We start from the raw sequence: 25,549 nt of genomic DNA, 5'->3' as shown, positions 1-25,549 counted from the left end.
CAAGCTCGACCCTGCTGCAGGACTCCTAGTGCTGAATCGAGAGAACGGAAGTATTCGTTTTTCCGAGCCCATCTCATGATGTCATCTGGCTCGACAACTGCACCGAAGGAAAGGTATTCGAGATATTTCCCAAAAGCCGTGTGAAATATCTACTTTTGACCAGATGATCGATGCTAATCTCCATATGGGAATGCCTTTGTGTGCAAGTGCCACAGAAGATGCGATTGCTCCTTCACCTGTTCGACGGCTGGAAGTGTGTGTCTAAAATCATGATAATTATGAGGTATCGCAGGCTGTGCTGATACTGTCGCCTGTTGCTGGCGCTGCTGTCAAGGAAGGTCTTTGCCCACCAGCAGAGTTCCTGCCTCCGCGATTGCCGGAAATACGTGGAGAAGCAGGAAACTTGAGTATCAAGCTTGTTCTTTCTTCTGAAATTACGCAATCGCCGAAAAGGCGACGCCACTAGTGGCAGCCACATCTAAACCACGAAATGTTGAGCATATTTCGCTGACCTATTGCCGGGGTGAGGGTACCAGTCAACGCGTTACCAATCAGCTCGCTATCACTCAACATTTGGTCGACATTGACATTGAAACTCTTCCAAAAACAATCCGAGAAGCCATCTCATTGGTATTCTGTTTGGGAATCCTCTACCTCTGGGTCGATGCCTTGCGCATCATCCAGCCATCGGACTCGATGCCTCTGATTGGGAGAAGGAATCAAGCATGGTGGGTGAAATATACTCAAGCTCGATCTTCACCTTGATGGCTGAAAGTGTGTCGGATGTCCATGGAGATTTATTACTCAAGCAGCCAACATTCAAGTATCCTCTCGTGCACTATCCTTTGTCCGTCAATCAGGAAATCCTTATAAAACTCTAGGCAGAAGGTCAAAGTTCATGTTCCGTCCTTTGCTTCCAATCTTGCATGGGGCAGTCGAGCAATTACCCCTTTCGTTGGCAAGGATGGACCTTGCAGAGCGTATCGTGTCAACACGAACATCCCACATCCATGATAAGGAATGGTTTGGAACTGCGCAGAATTACCTGCGTGAGAGCATCGACCCCTTCACCCGCTAGCTCAAGATACGGCTGACTTCGGCTAGCATACTTATTATTCATGGATGCGTTGCCGCTGGAATAGGCCACTAAGTCAAAATGGACCTATCAGGGTGTAGGTGTACATCACCAGGAAATATTCGACACGTCGGTTGACGACACTCATGGACAAGCTTCCAGCACTCTCGGGCATAGCGAAAACCTCCCATAATCGGTGCTGCAGTAGCGATCAATATCTTTCAGGAGTGTGGGAAAGCATGCTGCCACCCACACTTTTGTGAGATAGCAGAATAAGTTCGCCTCCTATTCCTTCACATCGTTTGCGAGGGAGAGTCCCCAGCATTCCAACCGGGTCCCGGCTCTCTATTCCCGCTCCATTTGTTTTGAGAGACAGGGCATTCCGGACCAGTGGGTGGCATGGGATGCCGGCGTTTTCATGGCTCATACAGAGAAAGCAGGGCAGGGCTCATTTTGTCGGTCCTGAACTGAAGATGCGCCTGTTGTGAACAAATGCCGTCTTCGGATTCAGGATCGGGAAAGGTGTGCTCGGAAACCAAATCTTAACAATGAAAGGCCCAATGTATCCATGTGTACATTGATGAGCCTCCTAAACTGCAATGCATCCTTGACTCCAATGCGGATGAGATTTTCCTTCCGGTTCTGCGAGTGTGTCACAAAACGGTTAATCCGTACTTCCTCCTTCTTGAGAGCATTCAGGAGGCCACTGTTCGTGAATAGAGACGAATCGGAATTTCCTGGAGAGGGCCTGGTACGAAGACGGTCCTTGACGAAGCTGTGATGTTGGGCCGAGGCGAGATCAATCTGATTTGAATGTTGTCTGGTCCTCCCGTCATTATTAATTCTTGATACCATTTGCATCTCTCTGCGTGAATCTGTCGGCCAGGGCTCATCGGAAGAAGAAATTTGAATGGAGACGAACTTGGAATCTTCAAAAAAGGAAAAATAAAGCTCTGTCCAAGGAGCAGGGGCGGATTATTTATTTTCCTGCCATCGAACTTTAAATCTCACACCCGAGTCATCATTCCCAATAATCATCAAAGCCTGGAGCATGCATACTCGTACAAGAACCAACAGACGCCTCTGTATCATGTCCTGGCTTATAGACGACGGAAGCAAAGAACCAACGAACACCCTATGTCCGAAGCCCATGGTTGTCAGGTCCTTCTTTGATCAACATAGTCCAACACCATTCCGTGTCCTCGACAACGTTCAATATATGTTTGTTGGTGAACCCAGGACCTAGGGTGCCCAAAAAATCAAGATTGTCTCACGACCGCGTCAAATCACAAAAACATGCCAAAGACCGCTGAACTGCCGTTGCTGTTTGCCATTTCCCTAATTAAACACACTCCCATTCACCCCAGACGCACCATCTCGCACTGCGATCCGCGAGCACGAGACCTCGCCAAATGCCTCGCTCCTGGACCTTGACTACTGTTTCCCAGAAACTCCCAAGTATCTCGCCGTCAATTTCTTTCAATGCGGTTGGCTGCGGCAGACCCTCATGTTTACGGTTCAATCGGATGATTTTGCCGCCGGGGCTTTGGATTGCGAGTTTTGCAGGTTTGTCTTTGACCTTGACGCCTGTAGTACCGTTCATGTTGCTGTTATGCTCGCTTGGATTACTGCCTGCTGCACTGCTGGTCATGCTCATGGCACTGGTAGGTCGAACGAGCGGATTGGGACTGGTAGGACGGATATCGAAGCCGTTTTGTTCGTTTGCTGGCGTGGACGCAACTGCTGCGGCATGTTGACGCACGCAGAAGACATATGTCTCTCCTGCACCAAGTCTCCAGCATTGTGGTTGGACCACGTAGAGATCTTGCCTCGTCGCGTGAGGTGTAGGATGCCGCATCACAAAGTCGTACGCCGGGTTCTCACCGGTGTTGTACAAGGGCAAGGCGAGCGCCAGCGGATGCACGATATCTCTCGAACTGAGCATCAAGCCCTTCTTGCCCGCGTAGACTTTGAGCACCGCCATGCCCTCATCTCCCGGCAAGACTGCTTTAACGACATACCGCTTCTGAGTGATCTCAGCGTTGGGCATGGTTCTGTACCAACTCGGTTGTGCCAATGCTCTCTTTTTGGTCACGTTGTCTGCGTCCTCGTAGACATCGCCATCTTGATCACGAAGGTATTTCCTGGCCTCTACTTCTGCAACGATTTCCACGTCCGGAGGGACGTTAATGCTGAACGTGCACATTTCTAGACCATCCATTCGGATAACGCTCGTGTCATATGCGTGCATTGATAAGCCTTGTCTAAAGAAAGGCGGGCATGTGCCAGGCAGACTGAGGAGGACATCCGGGCTGATGCTCGGGACCATGTGTTGTTGCGCGTCGTCGACAGGCACGTGCGTCCAGCAGATCTCACTTGGTCTCGTCAAGAAATACCATGCCTCCGCAATGCTGATGCTGACACTAGAATAGAGCAGTCTTTTGGGATTCGTCGGACTTGCGAGGCTGGCATCCATCATCCTCCACTCTCCGTCGACGAGGATGGCGTTCCAGAAATGATTTGGTCGGGATATCGCGTCCAGATCGAGGTCTTCGCCTGGTGTCTTAAGGTATCCGTGCACGATTTCAGCATGAATGCCGATGGCGATGCACATTTCAAGCACCAGGGCTGAAATCTCTTGACTGCTTCCTCGTTTGGTCTGAATGACTTTCCTCGTGTCAATTGGCCGGTTGTGGTTGAAGCCGTCCATGTCCAAGTCTTCTTCCCAGCTGATCCTCTCGGCGCACCATGTGAAGATTGCACGCAATCTTTGGACACCGCTGCGATACGGACGACAGATGTAGCCCGTCGCTAGACTTGCAGCTGTGATGCTGCTTGGTAAAGTGGTGATGAACCGAGCTGCCTTATCCACCTGACTGAAGCTCGGGTTGCTAAGTTGGAAGGGTTCATAAACAGGGCGTCCGTCGGCATCTGCATCGCCTTGCAGATTTTCGTACAGTTCTTCGACAGGGCAGATCACCGGTTGATCTAACATGTGACATCGATCAGCCCGTTCTTGACGTTCCGACGGTCCTGGTGTGTTTGATCGATTGACATCGCGCCGAGTCAGGATGTACGCTCCCGAAGCTCCGCTGGTCAGGCCCATCTCCTTCGCAGCGTCTCTCCCGAATGCGCCGTTTGAAGTAGAGCTTCGGACAGGTGCATTGAATGCTGTACCTCCAGCAATACCCGTCATCTTCGTCGGTGAGCCTGCATTACTTCCTGTCTGGCTGGCTGAAATGGTGCTCCGGGCACTTGCAGCACCTGTCTTTGCACTGTCCATCAATTTCTTGAAAAAGCCAGGTTTCTTAGCTTTTGGAGTGGTGAAGCCACCAAGCCCGCCAGTTGTACCCCTATTTGCATCTTCCCAGCCCACCGCCGACTTCGCGCCTTGTCTCGAATCGTGAGCTGAGTGGTGGGAAAATCCAGTATTTGGTGTTTTGGGCCACATATCGGTTGGGCTCCACTCGTCAGATCTGGTGCCTGCGCTGGTCATTGGCCTCGTTATGCGCTCCCGAATGCTTCCCATTCGCTTTCGAGCTAGACTTCCGGCACTGGTAGCACTGATGGCACTTGCAGAATATCCGCTCATTATACTTTGGCTTGTCATGCTGGTTTGATGCGAGGAATTGGTGGCAACACTTTGGACTCCAGAGCTGGAATTCGTAGAGCTCGTTTTGGCTGTGTAGGTTCTCGCGAGACTGTCTGACCCCAGCTCAAATGCGGATTTTCGCTTCCGCATTGACAACCGCCGTCCCCCCATGGATGAGCCGGGTCTCGAATGCCACGGGGAATTCTTCGGTGGTGGTTCTGGAGGGTCACTTCCAACTTCACCTGGGTCGCGGCCTTCTCGCAATTGCTGCATACGGCGTAGCCGGCTTTCCATCCTCTGTACGTAATTTTCAAGCCGGGGCGGACCCTCTTGAAACCGATCGGGGTCATCGAGGCGACTGCTGTTGTTGATACGTCCCTCCGAACAATGGATTCCACTGGCTCCTAGTCCCAGACTTGTCAACGGTCGAGGGTTTGGCCTTTCTTCCGGGCGACGAAAATTGTCAAAAGCTTCCGGCGACCAAGGATTGAATTCCTGTTCTTTTCCGTGGGTTGACTCGTGTCTGACGAGCGTCATGTCATCCAACGAGGACATCACATCATCCATCGCATTTCGAATCATGGGGGGAGTGTGTCCATTGATCGAGGGCGGAGCAGGAGAAGGAGTGCGAGAGAAGGTCTGATAGCGGTCATTCATGTCAAATGCTGGTGGTACAGGTGAAGGAGCCCTGGATATCGAAGACACAGGACCTCCAAGCACCCGGTGAGGCGGGGGAGGAGGCGGAGGAGATGATCCAATCTCATGATGTGGTAATGGAGACGGTGACCTGGAAGGAGCTCTTGGAGGCGGCCTCTGCTGCCACAAAACTGTAGAGGGAGGATTTCTGGGGTCGTATGATTGTTGTGTTGGCGCGGCCGCAGGCGCCGTTTGGGGAGGTGCGTCAATCGGTGCTTTGGCACTCTTGTAACCTTGAAATGGTCTTCGGGACTTTGCTCTCCCCTTCTTTTCTTCGACATTTGCCACGGAATTCCTGCTTGCGCTGTCACTTTTGTGCAAATCCAACAACGGGCTGACTGATCGACTCTGAGGCACAAAGCCGTCCTCGAGAACGACAACAAAGTTAGAAGGGAAAAGTCCCATCATTCTCTTGTCTCTGCGCAGCCTTCCCATCCACCATGAGCCATCTCCCGCATTGAGGCATTCTATCAGGTCGCCCTCGATGAATCCAAGGTCTTTGTCGGTTTCACCTCCCCAGGAGTAAACTGCGCGACACCAGCAGGGGAATTTCGTAGGTAGCTGTGGTGCCGACATTTTTCCAAAGTGTACCGAGGTGTTTGTATTGTCGTTCAGGATGGTGCGCGACGCGCTCAAAGAAGGGGCGGCAGCATTGGTTTTCAATGGTGGGCTGAACGTGTTTGAGAACACACAAGGTGGTGAGTTTAGCACACTGCTATGGGCAAAAACAATGGCGAGCGTGTCGCCAAAAAGAGTAGAGGAACGAGAGCAGAACACTCCCCAGCGCAGTTTGCAGACGTTTGCCAGGAAAACCGAGAGCAGTGTCTGTGCGGCCAGATACAATACAGGGAGGACTAGTCGAGAGAGGCGTTGTGCTGCCAGCGAATGCCAAGCCCAGAGATGTAAATAAAGAGCCGAATTTGGTCTAGCGCACTGGTTGGGCCGCTTTAACACCACCTTATGTTTGGACGGCTTCTGACTGGCTGAATTGTTCGATCGTTGCCGCACTTCCGCGAATTCGCTAAAACAGCGACACCCAACAGCTCTTCGCGTCTTCCCATTTGTCCCGGCATTCTCTCGGGCATTGTCACCAGCATAACGATGAGTTCGTGTTGATTAATCCTAATCCATAGCTCAACCCTTGGTGCAAATATTAAGTTGACCTGCTCCCTCCCGATTGATGTCTTTCTTTCAACAAGCTCCTTGCTCGAGCAGAAGGCCCCCCCTCAAAGCCTCTTCAGCCGAGTTTTTGCTGGATTCCCAGAATCGGGCCAAGACGAGTTGGGGTTCGCACCGACGGTAAGTGCTCATTGCTCACAACGGCTTCCTAGTGATCGCGGCTTCAGACTGGCAATCGAGAAAATGATCTTTCGTCCTTCCAAATCGGGGGGCCGCTCCTCCCAAATGTAATCGTGCCGCGGTTGTCATCAATACCCCGCATCTACATCAATCTCCAGATCCATTTTGCCTAGGCAGGTTACTCGATATGGACGATTTCGGTGACGAGCCCAACCAAGAAAGGCGAGCGCAAATACGGTGTGATGAACCGCCACTCGGACAACCCGATCTTGCCACTCACATTCTGTGGAGATTCGAGATATTGAGAAACGCTATCCAGCCTCATGATTCTCAGAATAATGCTCTGCCAAGAGCAAACTTATGCACCATCAGCAAATGTCCCTCGCCTTTGCCCAAGTTTGCCACCAGCTTCTGTTTCCTTCGGCCGACCGCATGGACCAATCCAGATATCCAGGATGGATAGAACTGTTTCGCTTCCGAGAGAGCAGCACCTACGCAACCGATACCCCCAGAGTTCCTTTGCACCTCTTGGCACTGGACACCCCTTGCGAATCAATAACATGGATCAAATCACAGGTGGGCTCTTCGTGCCCGCAAGGGCAGCCCCGTTTTGTTCGCCTCAAGCCCAAAAGGTTGGAGCAACCCTAAGCACTTTGGTCAAGAGTTGGATCTTGAATGCTTGCCCGAGTTTCATCAACCATGAAGTTTGTCCATTTGTTTCTTCGTCTTGGCTTCGTTGCATCGTTGCACCTCGGCATTTTGGAAGCGAAACATATTTCGACAGGACAGAAAAACAGCAAAATGGGTGCGCGGAAAATCATCCTTCCGTCTAGTTGGACCCGTCGGTTGCATACACTAAGGTGTGAAGTTACCCTCCTGAAGGAGGCGATCAAAGTCAGTCCACATGGCCTACCCCGGACTCTCCACTGCGGTAGGACTCACCACAAGTCTGGGGTTGTCTCCCCCAAACAACTGTTTTGGAGGGGCGGTTTTTTTGATTTCTGGGCCATTTCCCGCTGGTAGCCTATCGCCTCGACGACTTAGCATATCTCCTGCCCTTGGAAAGTTGGACGATCCTGGCTGGATTGTGCAAGCCTATGCATTCTCGATCCTCGGCTCACACCATGCTGGTTTTCTAACTACCGCTGAGGGCTCTCTGGAAACGGCTTGGCTAGTGCCTTGTCAGCAGAACGCGATGTCTTTGCTTAGTCCTCATTGACAGAACGCGGAATTCGCACGATATAATCCCCCTGTTCTCCCAAGACGTGACTTTACTCTTCATCTCGTCTTTGCCTTCTTCCCAACTCTGTTTTCTCCTTCCCATTTCCCACTTACTCCCCTACTTTGACATACCGTACAACAATGGCGACTGCTGTTCCCGTCGAGAAAGAGGTCGATATCGATGAGCTCGAGCGGGCTGGCAAAGTTGAATCAGTCGACTCTGATAAGCTCAACGATGCTCGCATCGAATCCTTCACTCCTCAGGAGCAGAAAAAGATTATCAGACGTATAGATAGACGACTCGTGTTGACCTTGGGGCTCCTCTATGCCGCATCCTTGATGGATCGGACTAATCTTGGTATCGCTGTCGTCGCCGGCATGGGCGTCGACCTGGTCCTCATCGGCAATCGGTACTCGATCATTGTGCTTCTCTTCTTTATCACCTACGTCTTGTTGCAACCTCCGGCCACTGTCGTTCTCCGCAAAGTTGGCCCCCGCATCTTTCTGCCCTCCATCACCCTTCTCTGGGGTATCACCATGATCTGCTTCGGATTCGTCAAGCACTGGAGTGATCTGATTCCCCTCCGTTTGATTTTGGGTGTCTTCGAGGCTGGTTTCTTCCCCGGTATGCCCCGACCCATCGTTCTCGGCTCTTCACGGACGGCTAATTTTTCTTTCTCCTAGGCTGTGCCTATCTCCTCAGCTGTTGGTATCCGCGATATGAACTCCAGAAACGAAATGCCGTCTTCTATCTCATTGGGTCTATGGCATCGGCTTTCTCAGGCATCCTGGCTTACGGCTTCTCCCAGCTGAAGAACCATGGCGACGGCCCCGTTTGGTGGGGACAGCATTACGGACCTACTGAGGAGGACCCTGATGCTCCTTCGGGGATTCTCCCCGGCATTGCAGGCTGGAGATGGATCTTTATTCTTCAGGGCGTGTTGACATGCGTCATGGCCATCCTCTCATACGCCGTGATCGTCGACTTCCCAGAACTGGCCAACAAGACCTTCGGATTTAAATTCCTGAATCAGAAAGAAGTCGATTTCATTGTGGCTCGCATCGAAAAGGACCGACACGATGTTATTCCTGAACCATTCAATCTCATGAAGTACATCAAATGCGGACTGGACTGGAAAGTCTGGGGTTTCGCCGCTCTTTTCGGCCTGACCACTACAAATACCTACGCCATCGCTTATTTCCTCCCCATCATTCTCAACGTCGGTATGGGTTTTGGTGTCGCCGCATCTCAGTGTCTCGTTGCTCCTCCCTACGTCGCGGCCGCGCTCGTCATGTATCTATTTGCCTGGATCGGCGATAAGTATCATATTCGATCTCCATTGGTCCTTATTAATGGGTGTGCGCTTCTGATCGGTAAGTTTATGGACCCATCCAACCAACCCTTAGATTTCACTAGTTAATTTATCAATCTGGGCAGGTCTCCCACTTCTCGGCTACCTCGATAATGTCGGTGTCCGTTATTTCGGTGTCTTCATTGCCACCTCCGCCTGCAATGCCAATGTTCCCTGCGTACTGACCTGGCAAGCGAACAACATTCGAGGTCAATGGAAGCGTGCTCTTTGCTCCGCCACACTTGTTGGTGCTGGTGGTATTGGCGGTATCATTGGCAGTACAGTGTTTCGCGACCAGGATAGCCCAGAATACCACCCCGGTATCCTGACCTGTATGATTTCAAGCGGATTGATCATTGTCATCACTTTGGCTTTGGATTTGAAATTTTACCGAGCCAACAAGCGAGTTGCAGCTGGAGGAAAAGCTATTGAGGGCCTCCAAGGATTCCGATACACCTACTAAGAGTGAGGAACTGGCGATCACCGGGAAATGGGGCTTCCCACTAGAACCAGGTTGTTTAGAATACGTTCCCGGCGGAAAGAAGGGAATTCATTGGTTAAGGGTGGGAAGAACCCAGATGAAAGTCGTCCTGAGTATATCTGCATACTCCCACGCCAAACATTCTTGATCTACTCATCCATTAACAACACCGTCACAAGAAAATATATATATATATATATACATACATGTTCTTTGTATCTCTCTCCTTGCTTGACTGGCACACCAAGCGGCAGGTGGGGTTTTGGCCTCTTGGCCGACCAGATACAACATCCAGCAAGCAGATTTGTTTACTTTATCGACCCTTCAACCTCGGAGCCGAATTTGTTTTGGTTCCATATGTCTGAGCCCAACAGCCGAGTCTTATGCAACATCTCCCCCCCAAGATGTCGGGGTACCAGCAAGCTCGTCCAATATTTCTCGTGTCCGCTGGATCCCCTCCTGCTTCTAGCCCGGAAACTCTCCAGATCCATCACATAAAACTCACCTCGATAATAAAAACGCAGATCCGCCCCACCAGAACTGGGCTCCCTAACAGAAACTCGATCGGCCATCTTGGTACGGTCCCGACGGCATGTAAAACCGTTTGCCCAGTGAACCTGAATTCCGATTCCGGCCTTCCATCAAACATCCACGTTTTTAGACACGGATGGATTACTAGGTTAGGGAGAGCCAAGACATTCTGCTTGGAGTCCTGGGGCCCCGGTGCGGCGCCTCGGTATCTTGCCGAACGCGAATGGATCGAGCTATAGGCCCAGGGTAATACGAGCAAGGGAAAAAGGTGTTGGGCAGACAAATCTGGGTTTCTTCTTAGATTGGTCTCTCTTCTCAAATCAGGAAGGGCTCCGGATTCTATACAATCTGAAATCAGGGCGTAAACAAGTATCTTGCTAGAGAGATATCCTCTTCGCATTGATGATTGGCCGTTTGTCACTAACCCTCGCCCAGAGAGAAAATCTGTCGATGCCGAGTATGCAACACTTCTGATACAGATGCGGAACCGAAATCGGCATTCAGCAATTGAGTCGGGGAAGGATCCTTAAAGGGAGAGACACTGATGCCTAGACCGTGTGAGACTTCACGGGCCGTGGCCGTGGCCGTCCCCAGGTCAGATCACGCAATCAGTCGACAGACACATCTGACCTCAATGCTGTTCAGCTTTACCTCCTCCTAGTAGAAGGAAAGAAAGGTTGCAGGGCCGGGAGGGTTTCTCTTTCTTGGCGACGACGGTATTCACATTCAAGTCATCAAGAATGTAAACTCTTGTCTTGAGGAAGCCTTGACGGAAAGATACGAGCAACAACCCGATATCACCCCGTCTCACTCCTCAGTCACCCCCTCGGAGGCTATCTTCGCCTGGAGCCGTCGGATATTTTCGCTGCATATCTCGTCCCCGTCCCCCCGGCCCAACGCCTCCTTTCGCAGGAGCTTCTAGACCATGTTCTTTCACAATTCTATACTGCTTCCAAGCCGTCTCGCGGCGCTGACACTTGCTCTTTCAACAGAGTGAACACATCATTTCCAAGACGACGCAAACCGCCGAGACCGCCGATGGGTGAGTCGAATGGGGCGGGAGCTCGGAAGTTAACCACGTGCCGGTGTCATGCTCAATAACTTGAGGCCTCACAAGAAAAGAGGCTAAGGAAAGGCCAGTCGATCATACATCGTGTCTATATACTGTGGAGGAGATACCTTCAGTCCCTTTTCCATTGATAAAGTTCCAGCCTGGTGGCCAATAACAGCCAGCCGCAGTCTTTTGCATTCAGAGTTGGTAAAGGTGTTATTCCTTTCATGATAACAACATGAAAGTTTCGGCCAGCGACATCAAGCACCTGTTTTGGCAATGTGCCCAAGACATTATTCCGGATCTCCTCCCCCATTCACGTCTCCTTGATGTGGAGGAGCCAGCGCCGCGTTGTCCCATGCTCCTTTTCCACTGTGTATTTGAAGAATCAGCGTCGAAAAAGGTAAGGGCAAAATATTCATCAAAGTCCACACTTGGTCCTTGTTTCCACATCTCAAGCCGATCGAAATGAGAGTGGGGACCAGAAGATCCCTCGAGACAAAATGCGAAGCTCGCCTCAGGATGCCGGTTCAGCGTTTTCCTGCGGCGCCAGGACGCGCAGTCAACCCCGTTGTTGCTACTCCTATGGTATTGTGTCCAGGTTCGATTCTGTCAAAGTCACATTCTCGAATTGATGACCTGGGCTAAGGCTCTGGCTTCTATGGTGGAGTCTTGATGCCGCTCTAGCAGCTTGGAGGACGGAAAGAAGGTCACAGGGAACCCCATTGACAGTGCACAAGAATTAGACTCGGCTACCTTGAGTCTTTCCGTGCTCGGCATATCATATCTAGCGTCGTTGTCTTGGATAATTTGGTTCATTTTTCACTTATTCCATGGATATCTTTACTGACTCTGTCGTACCACCCTCTTCTTTCCTTCCATTTCATCTGGAGGCAGACTTTTCACGGCATGTCGATGCATGGTTCGGGAAAGTGTTCACTGATCCCTCAAAAGAGGGTGGTTCCCTGTGAGGAGACACTTTCGGTCTTCCTGATGTATGTCTTGAGATATACGAACGGACAAGCTATCTCTCTTCAAGCCGATGAGAAAGAGTGCAACCAGACACCATTCTACTAGTTGTTTAGATAACATATAGGCCGATGCCGTTCTTGAAACGCTGTAGAACGGGTCTTGGATCTTCAAAAGGAGTTTTCTAGATCGACTGCGGAATTAGTGCCGGGTTCCCCAATCTTCCATGCAGCAGCGGGGTTGACGTCGTCCTTCGTTAACGTGTAATGCGAGGGAATGGAGCTCGGATTCTACACACGTTGTGTCGGCTCAGGATTTATCAACGGCGCTTTCTTTGTCCGAGGTTAGGGGACATATAACGTTTCGTTTGCGCAAATGCGTTGGCGACTCCTACCTCGTGCACCACAACCGCCTGTCCCTGCCCGCTCGAAATCGAAGTACTAGTAAGAAACCAACTTTGCTCAACAGTTCAATCCGTTACCAATTCCGCGTTATGATCTCCGAAGTCGCAAAAGATCTTCAACTTCTCGTCTTCGCCCATTACAAGATCGTTTTGATCGGGACTATAATTTTGCTGTTGTCCACGCGGCTCATCTACAATAAATACGGGCACGGCGTCAACCACATTCCCGGACCTACTCTAGCTTCTTTCACCGATCTCTGGAGACTTCTCATTACATGGTCCTGGCGACCGGAGAATGAACATATTCGTCTTCATCGGAAGCATGGAAAACTTGTTCGATTAGGTCCAAAGACGATATCTGTCTCTGACCCCAGAGCAATCCAGACGATATATGCGCTAAATTCCGGTTATATCAAGTCCAGTTTCTACTCGGTGCAACAGACCGTAGCGAAAGGTAGAAGGCTGCTCACTTTATTTACATCTCAAGACGAAAAGTTTCACGCGAAGCTCCGCCGGGCCGTGAACAACGCGTATGCGATGAGCACGTTGGTACAATTCGAGCCTCTTGTTGACTCGACAACAACTGCATTCCTGGACCAGATCCAAAACCGGTTTGCCGATCGGTATGACAGCGTCTGCGATTTCGATATCTGGCTTCAGTACTACGCGTTCGACGTGATAGGTGAACTCACATACTCGAAGAGGCTAGGTTTCGTTGACAATGGAGTTGATGTGGATGGTATTATAGGGAATCTGGAGAAGCTGCTCAACTACGCAGCAGTCGTGAGTGCAACGTGCCACGCATAGGCACTTTGGAAATCTTGCTTGACTGACGTGTCTCTCAGGTCGGGCAAATTCCCTTCCTGGACGAACTCCTCCTCAAAAATCCTCTGCGTATTCTTGCTAGTCGTTGGGGACTGATCAGTTCCGATACACCTGTTGTCGTCTTTGCCAGACAGCGCATATCAGGCCGCGTTGATCCCGAAACTTTTAAAGAGAAGCCGCAGGATTGGTCCGGATCATCCTCAATCAGGAGGGATTTTCTTTCTCGATTCCTGGAAGCCCATGATCGGGAACCGACCTTCATAACCAAGGATCGAGTGCTCGCATTGACAGTGGCCAACATGTTTGCAGGATCTGACACCACTGCGATCTCACTACGAGCTATCTTTTATAATCTTCTGAAGAATCCGGAGGATCTGAAACGTCTCCTTGATGAGCTGCAAGAACAACAACGTAATGGAAAATTCAAACGGACCGATGGTATCGTTGAGTGGGAGGCCGTTAGAGAACTTCCTTTCCTTAGTGCCGTCATCAAAGAAGGACTCCGCATACACCCAGCAGCAGGCCTCCCACTTGAACGAATCGTGCCTCCTGGCGGAGTCACTATCTGTGACACCTTCATCCCGGGTGGGTCTATTGTCGGTTGCAGTGCTTGGACCGTCCACCTAGACGAGTCCATCTTCGGATCCAAACCAGAGCAATTCCGTCCACAAAGGTGGCTTGATGCATCTCCAGCACAGCGAAGGGAGATGGAGAATTTCCTCTTCACCTTTGGTGCTGGCTCCCGAACCTGCATTGGCAAGAATATCAGTTATTTGGAGATGTATAAACTCGTCCCTGCGGTCTTGATGAGATTCGAGGTGAGATGTTCCCTTCTATAAAGAGGCTCGGATCAATGCTCATACCGTTCCTTTCCAGGTCGAATTGGCTGCCCCAGACGAAGAATGGAAACTGCACAATGCATGGTTTGTGAAGCAGAGCAATTTCAGGGTGCGATTCAGAACAAGGCGTTGAAGGGTGGTAATGGCGACCTGTAGCCACGGTGGGATCAAAATACGCAAACAAGAAGCTCAGAGCTGGTGACCGAGCTTGACGTCTGCAACCAGACTTGAGCATGCTGAAGACTCAAATAGGCCAAGATACTGGGACTTTTCATTCGTGGCTGCAAGAAGGATTTACCAGAGTATCTCGACTTGCTTTGAGAATACCGACGAATAGACTGCGCAACGGGTTGGTTAACCCGACCCGATCACCCTACCCTTTAACCCTATAGGGCTAATCGGGCGGGTTAAAATACATCGGGTTTCGGGTCTTGGCGGGTCGTAAATTAACCGTATTTTACAAAAAATACCACGTTTTATGTAAATTCTTAATATCTTCGGTAATAGGGTCGGGTATCGGGTTAATCGGTAGCGTAAGGACCTTCGAAAACCCGACCTAACCCGACCCGTTGCGCAGCCTATCCGGGACAGCTTTTGCTCGGTAGTAAGATAGAACTTCGTATAGTGGGTGTCGGGGATTGGCCAGTCGACCTCATTGGGGGATGGAAATTGGAGTTCTCGCTCAGGATCATCAACGCCGCAATCTCCCTTGCGCAGACATAGTTGGATCCTGGGCTGCTTGCCCGACTTCCATCCCCCGTAATCATCATCCTTGAGGAGCGAGTCAAAGAATGGCGTTTCCTCGCAAATGCAGAAGAATATCTCCCTTCAAATATTGATTAGCAAAGCCCGTCCCTCCATGGATCACATACATACCCAGTTTGCTACACTGAGTAGCGGAACTTCAATGCTAGCAAGATCGAAACCCCTGCTCCTGTAGTATTCTTCGTCCATGTATTTGTGCCCTGTCGTGTCGGCCATCTGATTCCGTCGATTTGCAACTAATTGTTCCTCGTTAAGGTCAACCTTCAAGAGTGTCCTGACCCCATTTTCGAGCAGCACGGCCGGGCATTCCATACTGGTTTGGCTGGACGCCGTTCTCCCACCCAAATTCTTCGCAGTAATCGCAGTTAGTCTTAGAAGAGGCTCGTCGGATGCTAAGAAAGGATTTGCCTCCACTTACTGATAAATCGATCTGATAGGATACCTCCATGGCGGACACGATCACGGTAGTAATCACTCATTCCCTCCTACGGTATGACTGCTGCTAGTCCTTTGGGCCTCCATTCGACAACGTTGTAAAAAGCTTCGCTGGTCCCACGAGACATCGTATCCAGCAAGCCAGGACTCTGGCCAGACCCACGCTCATCAACGCGGACAACGATATATCCTTCGCCTGTCCGATAGCGAGGGTCTGGAGTCTCCCAAGCAGAATGGGCCGATTTCATCTGTGGATTGAGCTGACTCCAGCTTTTCTTGTAGAAGCTTTCATATGGTACATCCTTCCCATCTGTAGTGCATGTTAGCTACCTTCGTATCGGAATTTTGGAAAAGGAACGATATACATGAACCATATGTCGCTATAACTGGATACACCTTGTCGCCAAAGGGAGCTGCGTCCTTTGGTAAGAAAACATTGCATCTTAATACGCCCTTCTCATACGTCTTAAGCGGGATACCTTGATTTTGAACGAAAACGTACTCAAAGGACTTGTCGTCGATGGTACGGTGCTGGTTGAACGCCATGGCTAAGGGTTGTAGTTACGTGAAAATGGTATTGTCGCAAGTTAGATATTGATTCCTTCATCACATGGAGAACAACCAGAAATTTGTCCCCGATGTTGTCAACCAAAGTGAGGGATGTTCTGTTGGCGCCTGGCATTGCCCCGTACCGAAAATCATTGCTTGGTCAGAGTGGTAACACCAACTGATTGTCTCGGCTCCATCGGAACACACTGGCCTGCTTCGGCCATTTACCACAAATTCTCTGGCCCCGGCGAGGCCTAACTGATGGCCCGCGAGGAAGTTGGTAAAGCCAAGTCCAGGTGCGGTGATTATGCTTGACTGGGCTTCAGGAGAAGATTCCACACGCATTCCATTGTTTAAAGCACTCAACGGTGTCTCTTCCACAGCCAACGAGATACTGTATTGTACTCTGTACAACCAGAATGGCTGCTATTATTTCAACCATTGTTGTTCGTGATGGTGCGCGATCACAACTGGTTCAGCCTGAAGTCGCCAGTTTGATCGCAGACTTCGAAATATACCAGTCGAGATCCTCAAACTCGACCGAACGAGATAACGGAAGTGTCATAGTCGGTGACGTGGAAAGAGAAGCCCAACCCGCAGACTTTGATCCAACTCTTGCTCCGCGTCCGACCGTTGCATATCCAGTTTCGAATCCGGCATGGTGGGAAACCACTTTTCGAAGAGTTCCAGACTACCGTCCTATTAATTACGAGTTGGATCTGAGTGAAAGACGACAAAACCTAGCGTTTACAATAGTTGGTTCTACGATGCTTCTGGGACGTTTTACACTCGCTGTAAGTTAAAAGACCTGGTATTTGTCAACTAGACAAGTTCTGACCACTTCACTGCAGCGACTGGCATCATTATGGAGGCATTCTGGCGGAAGACTGACCGATTTTCGCCCGGGTAAAGTTGGCGGGGAGTGGCGATATCTGTGTTACGTACGTCGAAGCTGCATAAATTGTAACCTGGTATTCTCATTAAGCATGGGTAACTACACTACGTGCCATTTCTCCAAACGCCCCTTCATGACGATCAAGCTGCCATGTCTATTCCAACCTGCTATAGTCATCCCAAGATCCCAGCTGATATTGTGAGTTGCACATATTGACAAGCTCCCAGCATTCTGCTAACATGACATTCGGTCCCTTATCTTCTTCGTTTCCTTGCCGCCCCGGCGGCGAATAACGAAGCCATCCAATGGTCATCAGTGCCATGAGCCTCTTTGTATTGAGGATGTTTCATCATGCGGGTGATGGCTCTGTGGAGCTGCGGCCCTGTATCCTCCATAATTACACCCTCCAGGGATTGCCGGAATTTCAGAGCCCATGCACCCGGGGGGACTGGCTGAGCGAAGTTTGTCCTCATACAATGCCATCTGAATCCAGTGGCTTCGGTATAGGTTGCGGACGGACCCTCCACTGCCGATTATCAATGTATCTTCGTATCTCATGGGCCGAAGTGCTGCTCCCATCTTGAGATGGAGATGTGGATCGTAGCGCGCATTCATAGATACGATTGTCGTTGGTAGAGGTAAACAATTGGGGAACATTCGGATCACGATGAGAAAAGTATCGTGAATCCAGTCAAGCTTCCTGTTCACACGCGCGTTGATCCCCGCAGCTCGCAAGAGATCGATCATTCTTTGTCCTCTTTCGAGATCAGGGTTGAGCTTGTAGGGGAGATAACGGTTGTCCTTAACGCTCCGACAGGCAACTTTTGCGGATTCGGGTTCATGCTCACGTCCACTAAGTCACCCGGTGCGTCCCAGTGTGCACCCTAATTGTTCCTTAGCAGAGAGTCCCGTTGCTAAAGCACTGGAAGCAAACAGTACCATCATGGCTATCCTCTTAATCCCTCTGCGAATTGCATCGTCGCCGACTTGATGCCAAAGTTTTGCTGGTTCGGACTCCTCGCCCAACATCATAGTGGAGCCATGGGCAAACAAGAAAACCGGGGTCCTGCCTATACAGAGGCTCAAGGAGTCGACGTACCCGGTGCCTTTTGCGTCCTTTGGGTCGATACGTCTTAAGCCACGGTGGCACTCTTGAGAAGATGCAATTTGTTGCAAGCCAGCGGTTGACGTCTTGATCACGTATATACGGTATCACATGGTCCATTGTTTCATTGGAAGGACTCCGGGGCCGATATCCTGCAATTGTCAGGCAATCCAGATGGAACCACCGGCGGTTGCCTTGTCGCGTGTGGAGCTGATCGGTCTAGAATGGATATGGCAGGCTGAGACTTCTCATATTGTTTGATCCCCTTTGACCAGGGGGAGTCGGAAAATCCAGAAGTCCTCGGTCAAGGACTTTTCATATATCATCGACCACGCCTGGGTATTGCGTTTCGAACAAGACAGAAAATGTCTCCCGCGAATGTATACGCGACGGTGAACACGGCCTACATCGAAGGCCAGGTGGAGAACGTATTGGAACGACAGAAAGAGCTTTCTGCAATGCATCACCAAGTTCAGAAGAAACAAGGTCAGATATTAAAGCTCCGCCTCTAACCCGACGAAAAGGGACTGGACGTGTTTACTCTCAAGTAGATCTGAATTCGACCCCGGAAAGTTCCGAGCAGGAAGTGAATCTAGTGCTTTCCACGATCAAACTTCTTTACGACGACCTTGATTTACCAGATGCTCTGGCGAAGGAGAAACTGATTAAGACGGGGAAACGCTTGCCAAAGCGGCTCGTCCCTCTGGGTCCGACTCTGATAGTACCGACAGATTGTTGCCCGGTATCGTCGACATTGACGCCATTGGCTGGTGCAGTAGCAGCTGGAAGTCCAGCTGTTATTTTGGCACCAATGTCACCAGTCGTCCGTAAAGTTCTGGCGGAAATCATCCATGATAGTCTCGACCGCGAGGCTTTCAGAATGGACTCGCACTATGGAGAAAAGGGCACTAAGCTTATCGAAATCGACGGTTTGGAGTAGCCGTCCTCCAAGATCCCCAAGCAAGTGAGGACTGGAGGTCAACCTTGACCCAGCAAAATCGATCCATCCGTATTCTGGAACCATACTTTGGCATTCCCGCTCTCTTTGTGGATCGTAATGCTACTGACCTGAAAGCGGTAGCAACGCATATGCGCAAGTCCATTCTTTCTGAGCTCCGAGACTTGTTGCTCGAAGGAAATGAATATGTCAAAGGAATCACGCTAGATCGCGGCGAACGGACACTCAATGCTCGACGAGAGCTGATAGAGCTCCTCCGGTTGTCTCGCTACTACCCTCAGAGTAAGTGTAAACCCCTGCGCACCTTGGATTGAAGAATGGGAACTAATGTGGGCACGTACAGCCCTGTCAATGCAGAGTCTCGAGCTACGATTCAAATACCTTTGTCGATGCCAAATGCCAGACCCGAAACTGGAAAGCAGTTTAGACTACAAGCGAGCAAGACTTACCAGCCTCGGGGACAACGGATGTCTTTTTTCGAGCAAGGTTTAATCCTTGGCCTTGCCATGGTGGTCTTTACTGCGTCTGGCATTACATATGCTTGCATTACCGGTGTCCGGGGCCGTTTACGTTTGATGGGGGAAAACGCCTTGGCTATTTTTCCCCGTACCGCTCAACTCCAAGAGCTTCTCTGAAGATTGACGCATTTGGTAGCTGCGGGATGGTGTTGATCGTCCTGGGTGATCTTGACGCAACGACCTGATCACTTGGGCATAGTGATTGTCATTTGGAGTACGGCGATTTCCTTCATCTATTTTGCATTCTATTGCGGCCGCCAATTGCAGACACATTGCATAGGCCTCATAACGGCAGTGGCTCTCATCTCAATATTATGCGCCTCTCAGCCGATTTAGGCATCCCTGAAAGCCCTCATACACACACTTTAACAAACCGCGTCCTTGGATTCTCGGCAATCTTACCGGCGACTTCTCCTGTTGTTCGTGCTCGGGAAATGACTCTCTATCAAAGCACCCTCCTAGCGTCCTACAAGGGTTTGATCATCCTGAATTCCATAGGGGGCATGTTTTACTGTACGCGGATCCCAGAGAGGTTCTATCAGAATGGCTTTCGATACAGATGAGAGGCACCAAGGGAGATGCGACAAGAGATGCGCCAGCTGCATATGCTCCTCTTTTCTTGTTCGCGTGTCCTTGCATACAACTTTAGTCCTCAACAAAATGATGTAGATCGAAGACCAGACATAGAAATTCTTGAGAATGAAATCCTACTGTGATACTAAAGGCGGGAATGGGAAAAGGTCGAGCTAGCGAGTGCAGAAGACGGTAATGTAGAGGATCTGAGTGAGTGGGGATACGCCTGTTTCAAAGATAGCACTCTACTGCCTCTGTACAACAAGTCAGGGCTTCAGCGCTTTTATATTGGAATGGATGGTCCAGATTAGAGTACATTTTGATGTGGTATGGGAGAAGCCGCCCAGGATGCGAAAGGAACCTTGACGAGAGGCTCCGGTTGCGCCGAAATGGTGCAACCACGGACGGAATTATGAGGAGAAATGCATATTCGCAGAATCTACCATCACGTGTCCTGTCTACTATTAAATGCCTTCAAGGTCCTCATCTTTTTCGATAATTCCTTGTACATTTGCGAGTCAATGCATGCGCAAGCTTGGTACCTGATGTTCTCGTCAGGCACATTTTTGGCTTCCCTTGATCGGCATCCCCCAGAGACTAGGTATTCCCATCATCCCGTCACGCACGCCACACCACTTCATCCAGTGGACAGAGTGTGCATCAGCAGGCTTGACAAAGTCGTACGCTGTTCCAAACGTACGCCATCACGGTTTTCTGCCCCAAACGCGTCGACTACCACAGCCGAGTTAGTATGGCTCAGTGTCGACTCTCGTTCAAGAGGACTTACGTATAATGCCATATATGCAGCCGCGGTTTCTTCAGTTCTTCCCTCACTTTGGCAACATATACTCTGGCTTCATCCGCAGTCCATGGTTCCGGAGCCCCCCATCGTGTCAACAAAAACATTGCCCATCCTTCCAGGCCGGAGCTCCAATGGACCAGATTGATTCTTCCGGCGTCCTTGAGGAGTTTGTCCTTGGGCCACGGTCCGATTGGGCATTTGTATAGATGTTCTTGGACATCCACAAACCCAGCCGCTTCGACCTTGGCCTTCATGGTCAATTGCGTGTCTAGAGGACGACCCGCTCGCTGTGCGCAATCGAGGAAGTTCTGACCCCACCCAGCCAACAGCGAGTCGGGGTCGAGAGAGTCGTCGTCAGACATTACCCGTACGTCCAATTCGACTCGTTCAATGTATCCTCCTGGTTTCATGTTGTCGAAACATTTCCTGTAAACCTCAGCCCATTCCGTGTCTGTGAAAGCCCCCAACATGAGGCGCATATGAATCAGATCAAATTTCTCTCGCCACGTCCAATCTTGCAGGACATCGTCCACCTGTGCTACGTCAACTTGAGTTCTACCTCGTCGTGGTCCATCAAATCACCTGGAGGAAACAATTGGGGGGCACCCATATCGTGGGTGGCGGAGAGAGGTCAACGCCATACACCATTGCTGGACCTCCTTCAGACTGACATATCACTGAAACTCTTTATATATTGACCTACCAGAAGGAAATTGGTCGGCGACATCACTTGTGTCCGGTAAGAAGTCATGCATTCGATGCAGCAGAAACTCAACTTACATCGCCCATGTGCCAGGTCCTGTCCCTACATCGAGGATATACTGATGCAAACAAATCAGCGGAAAGGCTCCTCTCCGGAGATAAGTAACCTTTTTAAGGCCGTACTTGTGGCTCTGCGATCGGCGATCGAAACAATGGATTCGGCTGATTGCCATCCAGGACCAGGTAAAGCAAATGGCTAACCGATATCTCTTAACTCCACGCTCGTCAGCGTTATGCGAATTGCTCACCCAGCATTCAAGGCTTCATATTGCTGCTCGTCAGAAGGACCCCTGTTGAGCCTGTCAGCAGCCCCTTCTGGACTGTTGAGGGAAGAACATACCAGTAGTCATCTCGCAATGATGAGTACCTGCGGTTGTCAGCAATGGGCACGTTCAGATATGTCCACCGGTTAGGAATGGAGAACTTTCTGCCATTTATCATACGCCCTCTATATATCGAGGATGCAACAGAGGTCGTGTCTCTTTGAGCGTCATTTCAGCAACGCTTCTTCTGTCGACGTTACTGGACTCACGAAAAATTATCACCATCCTCAAAAGCAGAATCGACGTCTTCATCAACCTAGGATACCGTCATCAGTGGAAAAGAGTTTCGGAAGCAAGCATGCATACAGCGACGATTCCCGCTTGAGACTCTCCCTCTTCGTTGGGCAATCTGCCAGTGGCGGAACTTCCTTCGCCTTGGGCAAGGTCGGCAGAAGCCATCGAGAATAAATATGCCTACCGGTTGGAGCAGAAAGGCACGGTAACAAAGTAAGAGAACATTGTTGTTTTATTAATTCTCGCTCACCTCTCATGATCAGAGTTCTCGGGGTGCATGGGTTCATCCAAGCTTAGTTGCCGACCTAATCCTCAACCGATGTGCCGGGGATGGTCTGGCTTGCTAATTAGCTTTGTCGCCGGCATTGCAGAGATAGCATCTTTGCCAAATGAGCCCGTCCTCTGGATTCATTTTCCCAAGCCTACCAAGGATCTAGTGACCTTGATTAGCGGGGACATTTCGGTGACCCACACCGGCGTACGAGCCGCCCCGAAAGTTGCATTGAAATAAGGCAGTCTACCAGTTGGTATTTGTACCTGTCACAATTGAACACGTTCAGGGACCCTCTGACTATCTTTCGGAGAGACACCCCTCCTCAAGGGGCAGGCATTCTGAGGAATCTTGCGTCAATTGCACTGACTACGAGTCGACTATTCAAGGTGAAGAATATCTTCAGACCCTGTCGCTTACTGTGTCTTTACCGATATTCCCTCAACCCATGGCCGCTTCTCAGTCCCTGCCCACGAAAGTGATCGCAGGTGTGACTGTTCCTGATACGCCGCTCATCACAAAAGCTATAGATTTCGTCCGTCAATATTCGACAGATGACACTTTCAATCACATCATCCGATCCTTTCTACTAGGTTTTATCATCGCCGACAAAATCCTCCCCGACCGAGACCGCGAGGCCCATGCCGTTGCTGCAGTTATGCACGACCTCGGCTTTCCCATCGGCCACCCTCCCCACTCTGAGATTATATCAAAAGACAAGAGATTTGAAGTTGATGGAGCCAATGCCGCCCGAAACTTCCTCAAGAGGGAGGCTCCAGACTGGGACAAGCATAGATTGCAGCTGGTGTGGGACGCAATAGCTCTACATACCACAGGATCCATTGTGTTCGAGAAAGAGCCCGAAGTACAAGCGTGCAGTTATGGGATATGGGCAGACTTTCAGGGACCAGATAGGGTACCAGGCGAACTTTTGGGCTGGGACGAGTATAACCGCGTGGTCAAGGCAGGCTGGACAGTACCCTCGGCTGAGAAGATCTTGCATGCTGACTTTCCCTGCCCACAGGAATATCCTAGATTGGGTCTTATGAAAGGATTAAAAGCCAATATGTGCCATCTTTGCGAGCTAAAACCTCAGACAACGTATGACAATACGGTGGGTGAGTGGGGAGACCGATATGTTGAAGGATATAGCAGAAAGGGAAAATTGACTCAAGATCTTCTTGAGACGTGCAACCTCGATGACTTATGATCACAGAATGGCAGCCATTCTTAGAACATGCGCTGGCCTTGGTTCAACCGCAGTTTACAATAATATCTTAAAGATTAGAGACATGTCAACTACCGTCCATTGTCACGGATGTTCCTGCCCTTGTCGAGTTAAAGCCACCGCGAGCTGGCAAGTACAATTTGAAACGCTTGGAGTCACTGCGGTGCAGTTGTTGCAATCAAGATCAAAATTCTTGAAGCTCTAATAGAATGACTCACTGCTTAGAGTAACTTAGCCAATGTGTCATTACTACACTCTCGTTGGCCAAGTTTCGTCACTCCAGAGAACTTGATACCATTGCTCTTTCGTTCAATGAATATGCTCTTGTACCCAGTTGAGTCGAGCGACGCGATTAGCTTCGGACATCGGAGGTTTTCGTAAAGCAACCCGACGTTGGTAGCCCTTTTTGGAAGCGCGTATCTTACGCTCTCAGCGCCGACTTCGCCTTCTGGCCAAGGAGCCTCTGCTACTTGTAAATATGTCGTCCTCCGCGTCTTTTTTGAGCTAGTGACGAACTCTTCAACTCGATCGGCTTCTTCTTTGTTTAGTCGTGGAGGCCTTCCTGCTTTTGAATGCTGTGGAGTTGCCTGCTACTTTTCGCAAGTATATTGAACAGCGCGTTGTGACACCTTGAGGAAATCTGCGATATATTCGTACGTGTATCCGAGACGGCGCATGAGGAGAATGTCTCGACGCTGATCACGCGTAAAGTATTTCCGTGGAGGCGTAGAAGGAGTAGTTGCGTCCATGGCTGCAATTGTATCAATGAGGAATGGAAAGAAATCGACGTCGCGGCCAAATGAGCACTAACCCAAAAAGGAATAGTACGAGCAGACGGCCAGATACAGACTGTCACGTCGCCTAATCACGTGAGCCCGTGGCTTGGCACTGTCACGTGAGGACGAAGGTCACCGCCATCGGATCCAATCCATGTACCACATGGCCTCTCGGGGGGGGATCCTACTTGATAGGAAGTCGATGGTTCATGGATCGGATCCAGTCTGTAGACCACCGCCATCGGATCCAATCCGTGGATCACATGGTCCCTCGGGGGAGGGGCCACCTACTTGATAGAAACTCGATGTCGAAATGGTCCACGGATCGGATCCAGTCTGTGGACCACTCAGACAAGCAACGCTGTGAGGGTTCAGGGTCGAGGATCCGATTAAGGGATTCCAGCTAGCATCTAGTTCTAGGTGCAAGACGTACGAAGAGAGTGGTCTGTTACGCCAAAAGTTATCGCGGATTAAACGTTGGCGGCAGCCGAATAACTCGAACAACTGAGAACACTGCCCTGGACCCTTTGAAATGGAACAAATGTAACTAATTGATTAGGTATAGCCCCAGAGTGTAGGGTCGATTGTGTGATTCGGACAAGATTGATTGACTGGTCGCTTTGTGGGAGGCCGGAAAACCTCCTAGTCTCTGAGGTTGGGAAGGCCCACAAGCGATCACTACTCACGCTTCTGCTGCGACGAGCGGATGGGAGATGTTGAGTAATTCGATACGATCTGCCGTAGTTCAAAGGAAGAATCCTTCCTGAGAACCGGTTATGGTACTTCCAGAGGTCTTTTACCGTCATGGCCAATGTATAGGTCGGCAAAGGAGACTGGCTATTGTGATGGGGTGAGGTAGGCCTATGCCAAGCAGTCACGTGACAGAGTAAGCAAACAGTGCAAATGTTGGGCAGATGGCTCTCTTTCGAAGGGAGACACGGGAAAAAACATGCACAACAGAGACGTAACAACAGCAGAGACAGCAACAGACATTTTTTGGGCACAACTGTTATTAGTCTAC

At 50.3% G+C, this 25,549-nt stretch overlaps 8 protein-coding genes across 8 annotated transcripts; 5 read left to right on the top strand and 3 right to left on the bottom strand.

Annotated features, from left to right (window-relative positions):
* Window positions 1–2,417: 2,417 nt before the first annotated feature.
* On the bottom strand, window positions 2,418–5,939 carry Z518_00739 (uncharacterized protein; the record flags this gene model as incomplete). The annotated part of the gene is made up of 1 exon (XM_013421340.1): window positions 2,418–5,939. One exon carries the CDS (start codon window positions 5,937–5,939, stop codon window positions 2,418–2,420), a length of 3,522 nt encoding a protein of 1,173 aa, XP_013276794.1.
* A 2,085-nt stretch (window positions 5,940–8,024) lies between these two features.
* On the top strand, window positions 8,025–9,698 carry Z518_00738 (uncharacterized protein; the record flags this gene model as incomplete). Its single annotated transcript, XM_013421339.1, has 3 exons — window positions 8,025–8,508; window positions 8,568–9,257; window positions 9,322–9,698. The coding sequence occupies 3 exons, from the start codon at window positions 8,025–8,027 to the stop codon at window positions 9,696–9,698; spliced, it is 1,551 nt and encodes a 516-aa protein (XP_013276793.1).
* A 3,062-nt stretch (window positions 9,699–12,760) lies between these two features.
* On the top strand, window positions 12,761–14,467 carry Z518_00737 (uncharacterized protein; the record flags this gene model as incomplete). The annotated part of the gene is made up of 3 exons (XM_013421338.1): window positions 12,761–13,453; window positions 13,516–14,313; window positions 14,372–14,467. 3 exons carry the CDS (start codon window positions 12,761–12,763, stop codon window positions 14,465–14,467), a joined length of 1,587 nt encoding a protein of 528 aa, XP_013276792.1.
* A 651-nt stretch (window positions 14,468–15,118) lies between these two features.
* On the bottom strand, window positions 15,119–16,080 carry Z518_00736 (uncharacterized protein; the record flags this gene model as incomplete). Its single annotated transcript, XM_013421337.1, has 5 exons — window positions 15,119–15,160; window positions 15,211–15,335; window positions 15,379–15,491; window positions 15,589–15,844; window positions 15,900–16,080. The coding sequence occupies 5 exons, from the start codon at window positions 16,078–16,080 to the stop codon at window positions 15,119–15,121; spliced, it is 717 nt and encodes a 238-aa protein (XP_013276791.1).
* Window positions 16,081–16,502: 422 nt separating this feature from the next.
* Z518_00735 (uncharacterized protein) lies at window positions 16,503–16,886 on the top strand (the record flags this gene model as incomplete). Its single annotated transcript, XM_013421336.1, has 1 exon — window positions 16,503–16,886. The coding sequence occupies one exon, from the start codon at window positions 16,503–16,505 to the stop codon at window positions 16,884–16,886; it is 384 nt and encodes a 127-aa protein (XP_013276790.1).
* A 1,562-nt stretch (window positions 16,887–18,448) lies between these two features.
* On the top strand, window positions 18,449–19,533 carry Z518_00734 (uncharacterized protein; the record flags this gene model as incomplete). The annotated part of the gene is made up of 4 exons (XM_013421335.1): window positions 18,449–18,569; window positions 18,635–19,012; window positions 19,165–19,323; window positions 19,385–19,533. The coding sequence occupies 4 exons, from the start codon at window positions 18,449–18,451 to the stop codon at window positions 19,531–19,533; spliced, it is 807 nt and encodes a 268-aa protein (XP_013276789.1).
* A 1,382-nt stretch (window positions 19,534–20,915) lies between these two features.
* On the bottom strand, window positions 20,916–22,418 carry Z518_00733 (uncharacterized protein; the record flags this gene model as incomplete). Its single annotated transcript, XM_013421334.1, has 9 exons — window positions 20,916–21,467; window positions 21,517–21,584; window positions 21,638–21,663; window positions 21,715–21,755; window positions 21,820–21,892; window positions 21,945–21,986; window positions 22,037–22,063; window positions 22,229–22,275; window positions 22,326–22,418. The coding sequence occupies 9 exons, from the start codon at window positions 22,416–22,418 to the stop codon at window positions 20,916–20,918; spliced, it is 969 nt and encodes a 322-aa protein (XP_013276788.1).
* Window positions 22,419–22,972: 554 nt separating this feature from the next.
* On the top strand, window positions 22,973–23,734 carry Z518_00732 (uncharacterized protein; the record flags this gene model as incomplete). The annotated part of the gene is made up of 1 exon (XM_013421333.1): window positions 22,973–23,734. One exon carries the CDS (start codon window positions 22,973–22,975, stop codon window positions 23,732–23,734), a length of 762 nt encoding a protein of 253 aa, XP_013276787.1.
* Between the last annotated feature and the right edge of the window lie 1,815 nt (window positions 23,735–25,549).

Source organism: Rhinocladiella mackenziei (genome assembly GCF_000835555.1).
Source record: "Rhinocladiella mackenziei CBS 650.93 unplaced genomic scaffold supercont1.1, whole genome shotgun sequence".
In the NCBI taxonomy this organism is placed as follows: Eukaryota; Fungi; Ascomycota; class Eurotiomycetes; order Chaetothyriales; family Herpotrichiellaceae; genus Rhinocladiella; species Rhinocladiella mackenziei.
This window is presented reverse-complemented; position numbering and strand designations above follow the sequence as displayed.